Raw genomic sequence first — 5,367 nt, forward strand, 5'->3', positions numbered from 1 at the left:
TGCGATCACTTGTAAATATGTCCATAACCTATTCGACGAAATGTCTCAAAGATTTGACCTCCGAGATAAAATTCTTGGATTTGTTACCGATTACATATCAAACTTTGAGCCCATTTGGTACCCCTTGCCCCTAGAAAACAGAACAAAAATGTCCCATTTTGTCGTAACACAATGTGCCGTTCCATAATTTCAGCAAAAAAAAAAGAAAAGTGCTCCCCTACTAAGTACTAACCAGTCTAACCCACAAACAAAAAGAGAAAATAGTCAAATACGAGGAAAGAAAAGGATAAAAAGAGAAGGACCAATAGTAAAAGCGCAAGCTTGTGGGTCCCCCCTCTCGTCCCCGTCCTGGCTTGTAGCCAAACACATTGTCACTTGGCTACTAAAGCGGCGGCGCCACTAAGCCAAGCCTCGGCTTTTAGATGCTTCTGCTCTGCTTCTTCTCATCATCCCATCCCTTTCTCTCTTTTGGTTTTTGAGTGCTTCATCATTTCTCCATAAATTTCAGACCTCAACCTCACCTCACCTCTCTCTCTCCTCATCTTGCAGCTTTCGTTTGTTTTCATTTCTGCCTCTGGATCTCTCTGCCTTCAGGTGCTTGCTCTGTCTCCCAACTTCTGTGGAGGTAACTTTGGCTTAAATCCTGCTTTTTTTTTTTTAATCATATAATTCATTTGATTGCAATTGCCCATATAAAAATACGTTAGATTTTTTTGTGCCTGCGTTAACAGAAAAGAAAAGGAGATTCTTTGGTAGTAATAATAATACCCAGAAGAGTTTTTGTTATTTAGGAAGAAAGAATGTGAATTTTTGGACAAATTTTGAATATAATTCAGGAGGGTTGTGCAATCTCATATATATATGTGATATTTTAGTGATAATATATCCAATTTCCATGGTGATGGGGTATATCCGTATATGGATTTAAAAGGCTTAGCAGTTCTCATGTTTGATGAAAAAAACTTCCCTAGCACGTGAGAGAGATAGGACAATGGGTGTATATTACATGAAAGTTTTACTCCATGGTTGATATACATATGGACTGTAATGACTTGGTGAGGTGGTTTTTCAGGTGACTTCTGATGAGCCATTGAGATAAAGTTGCTTATGCTGAATTGGGTATAGTGTAATAGTGTATTTATCATGGCTGATCGAGTTGTACGATCATGTCATGATAGTGATGGATCAAGTGAACAAGCTTACGAATCTGTTTGGATGGCTCATTGGATACGCACAAGCTGTAATAAGTCAGAAACCAAGGCATGTACCCATTTATCAATTCGTTATGAGGAGGACCAACAACACAACCATGATGTTAGGAAGCATTCCTTGCTTAGAGGGTTTAGAGAAGTAGACGAACCCAAAAGAGTGAGAGAAATCAATGAGAGTCTTGGTCAGACAGAGAGTTCAAAAAAGATAAGGAAAGAGAGATGGGAAGGCCAGTCTTTTCCGATGTTCAGCCTTCCTCCAAAGACTAGTTTGGCTAAACAGTATCAGCGAGCTTCTAGTGTCCATGGGGGAATGCCAAGTGAGAGTAAGTCACCTACAATGCTTGCTTGCGCTCCCACTGATACATGGGCTCTGGAAGCCATCCCAACACTTTCAGAGCGGCAGGTGAAATATCATAATTTTCTTGAGGACAACAGTCTAGCTGTTTCCAAGTCTTTTCAGGATGAGTTAGTGAGACCAGATTCTAAAATTGCACTGAATCAATTTAAGAGTGGGAGCAGTTCCGTGCCGTCCTTCTTGTGTAGAGAAGAGCAAATTAATCAATTCAACTCTCTTCGAGCAACTAAACATGTTGCAGACACTAGTAAACACTCAAGTTCCACATTTTTGGTTCATGAGAAGAATGCCAATAGCAAGTTAGTCTCTAGAAGACCAGGAGATTCATTGTCAAGGCAGAATGATGGGGTTTTGTTACAACATGACACCTCAACAAGAAGTAATCAGCAACTGGATTTTATTGGTAAGAATTTCCAGGAAATGCAAAACCAGTCAGCTAGTGTATTGTTTCCAAGCCGGAGCAGTCCCCCAGAGTTGACCAAATTGGAAAAAGTACATTGCGGATATTATTCACTGCCAAGCCTGCAGCATTCTGTGCATAACATGGAGACTACTAGATTATGTGCTACTGTCGAAGAACCATCTAGAGGTCCTCCCAAGTTTTCCCAGACAACTCATCATTTTCAGTTCACAAGAAAGACTGGTGTTAACTTGTCTGAAGGAGGTCAAATGTTTGGGGAGTCAACCGTATCAACAAAATTGAAAGGAAAAGCTTTCAGTGAGCTCCTTCATTTTTCTCCAGAGTATGATTTCCCAGTTCAGGCTGGATTGAAACTGCTGCCTTACAGGAGCTCTACAGACAGTGAAGGAGAGGAAGATGAAGTCAAGGCTCGTGCAGTTAATTTAGACAATGAATCATCATCTCAAACTGATACTATGGACATGGATGCTTTCCGGAATAACCTTCTTCCTGGTATTTTAAACTCTATCTCATATATTCTGGACTCTCAACTTAGTTGAACAGAATTTTATACCATGATAGATGTGCATAGGCTATTTAAATTTTACAGCATCATGCTCAGATGTCACTAATGTGTAATAATATATAATAATTTTTTGTGTTCTGTTGTATGTCTTTTGACTAATGATTTTTCTTGTTGTATCAGGTGTGGCTTCATCCCCATCAAATAAGGTAACTCTTACTAATTTTGATTTTGTGAATAATTTGTTGCTTGAAATAGTTTTGGCATCATTTTTTGTTCACTTAAAACACCTAAAATGTTAGGAAAGATATGGATGGCATGTCTTTTGCTGATTTCATTCAAGATGGATTGGATGGTCCAGATTTTCTCCTTGGGTCACCACTGTTTAACCCTATTAGGGATTGGTCTATGACTTAGGAATGTTGCAAAGCATGCCGTAATCTCCTCCAAAGTTTTGGATGGACTTTCGTTATTGCTTTTGGAAATTTATTTTATCTGTTGTCCTTGCACATGTTTCTAGTACACAATGGCAACAAGAAAAAATATATATGTTTGTACATGTATTTAAAATATAGTATATTTTTCTGAAATAAAAATAGTATAGAATATAGGGTTAACAACATATTAACCATGTGCTTATTTGTTTTACAAGTGAATTGGGATTTTAAGGACCACACTATATATGCCGAATGGAATCTGATAACATATTTAGCATAGCACTAAGTGGAAGCCATTCCCATTTTTGAATTTGCAGCATGTTGAGGAGGGCCAGAAGTCACCAACATCTCGATCTGCCTTTACTTCAGCTAGAGAAGAGATTGGAGGTGGACGTCCATACATAACATTACCTGATATAAATCACGAGCTTCCTGATCTTGCAGCTTTTGCAAGTTCAGCAGACGAAAGGGAGACGAGCACTTCAAGAACCCAGAGTTTGGATGTGGAACATCTCCTTTCCCATGCCGAGCAGCCAACAAATTCAAAATCCAGTGCATGTCCAGATGGCCCTCAGGGGCCAGAGCCAAGCAGCAGGTGGGTCAAGCGTCTCAAGTTGTGTGCTTCTAACTCTGCCTATGGTACAAAAAGCTCAAAAATGGGAGAAGCCTCTTACAATGAAAACGTCAAAATTTTTTGTAAAGGTAATATGAAATTCGGTATAATGAGTTCACAGCCCACTATGGGTAGATTTCATGGTAAAGAACAGATGGCAGTAGGTCAAACTGCAATGTTATTAAGGAATGGCAAGTCCTCTTCTACCGACTCAGCTAGGAAAAGTCAGAATATAACACTCTCACATCCTTGGATTCGGAGGTGGTCCCATGAATTAGTTGCACCCCAAAAGAAGTCTAAACCAATGGTGGGTTTTCCAACACAATGTTCAAAGGCAACATTAGATGAATTTCAGAAGAAGCAGTTTCCAAGCATTGCTGCAATGGCACTCATGGGGAAGGCCATGAGTGGTTTACATCCATGTGAGTTTGCAAAAAAGGGGTCTTTTGTAGTTTGGAATTCCAAGAGATTTTAAAGATAATAAGTCATGAAGCTCTGGAAAGAAGAGTAGGTACACAAAGCATGGGAAAATGACAGTTCAGGTGATGGTCGACGTTGGTTGACAAGGGTAAAGAAGGGTTCATCTGTGAGAATCAATTAGGTGGGCGGAATGTGGAGTTTTAAATTGTGAAGTTGCATAGGTATGTATCCAACTTGTAATGTTGATCTATTTTCTTTAAAGAGTAGGTGGCCAGTGGGTTTCGATAGAGGCCCTTGTTTCTTGAGTATGGCCACTACAGTGGAGGATGAGAACGGTGAAGGATGAGAGGGGCCATCTCAACTTCTTTTACTTAATTTTATTATTAGAAAGCAATCTCCTAAATGTGCACCTTTGGTTTTTCCCAAAATTACTGGAAGGAAATCTCTGTTATGCTTGGCAATCAAATAACAAAGAGAATATAAGGTCTCTGCACGCATATGCACAGATGCATGCATGTATGTCAGGCTATATCATAGATGATGTCTCTTTGAGATTGTTAGGTGATAGAGAGAACCTGAAACTGTGCAAGGATCACGTGTTATGCCCTAGATCTCTGCATGCTTAAACAATTTTATTATTTAGTATCTATATGTTACTATAGTTTGGGGCAATTATATACTTCTCCCATGACTTACACTGAACGGTTCAATTATGGCTGAAGTGGTCTGAGGAATCATTAATGTGGATGACGCCCCATAAGGGATATGATCCAGAACTGTTGTCTAAGCTGATGATGTAAGGAGGGTTTAAATAGAGAAGAGTTAAGGACGAACCATGTGTAGAACCATTTCCATCTTCATTTTCTGTTGAACCATGATAATGGACTTGATACACCACACTATCCATAGAGTGAAGAACTGAAGAAGGCAAACTATGATGTGAGCAAGTTTTAAAACTCTTGTGCCTTCTGATTGGCTATACTTCTATGTACTTGTGCAGTTGTGCTGTTTGGTATTTAGTTGACTTCCCCAAGTCTAGTTTGTTGATACTTGGTTTAAGATTCTGTTACATAGGGCTTAAGGTTTCCTCCTTCTTTGATGAAGATGTTGCTTATTTAAGATATCAATTAATTCTAGTATTCTAAAGTATTCTTCGGCTTATTGTATTCTTCAATAACTAAAGTTCATCCAAAATTTTGGCTTATTCTGTAGTGCATGCAGTCCAGCATCTTATTCATTTTTGTTTTTCGGGATATATATACAGTAATGTTCTCTTCTCAAATATACCCTTTGATGTCAAGAACACTTATAATGAATGGCCCACCGATCTTCAGCTGGTGAAAAGCCAACTGAATGAGAGAACGAATCCAACAGTAAGCATGCCAATTTACTTTCCTTTTCAAATTTT

General features: G+C 38.9%; 1 protein-coding gene across 1 annotated transcript; it reads left to right on the plus strand.

Annotated features, from left to right (window-relative positions):
- The first annotated feature begins 480 nt into the window (after positions 1–480).
- On the plus strand, positions 481–4,368 carry LOC147276981 (uncharacterized). Its single transcript, XM_086255109.1, has 4 exons — positions 481–625; positions 1,073–2,479; positions 2,673–2,698; positions 3,244–4,368. Exons 2-4 carry the CDS (start codon positions 1,144–1,146, stop codon positions 4,012–4,014), a joined length of 2,133 nt encoding a protein of 710 aa, XP_086111235.1. The 5' UTR covers positions 481–625; positions 1,073–1,143; the 3' UTR covers positions 4,015–4,368.
- The last annotated feature ends 999 nt before the right edge of the window (positions 4,369–5,367 follow it).

The sequence above is a fragment of the Dryas octopetala genome, chromosome 8 (assembly GCF_963921425.1).
Source record: "Dryas octopetala chromosome 8, drDryOcto1.1, whole genome shotgun sequence".
Lineage (NCBI taxonomy): Eukaryota > Viridiplantae > Streptophyta > Magnoliopsida > Rosales > Rosaceae > Dryas > Dryas octopetala.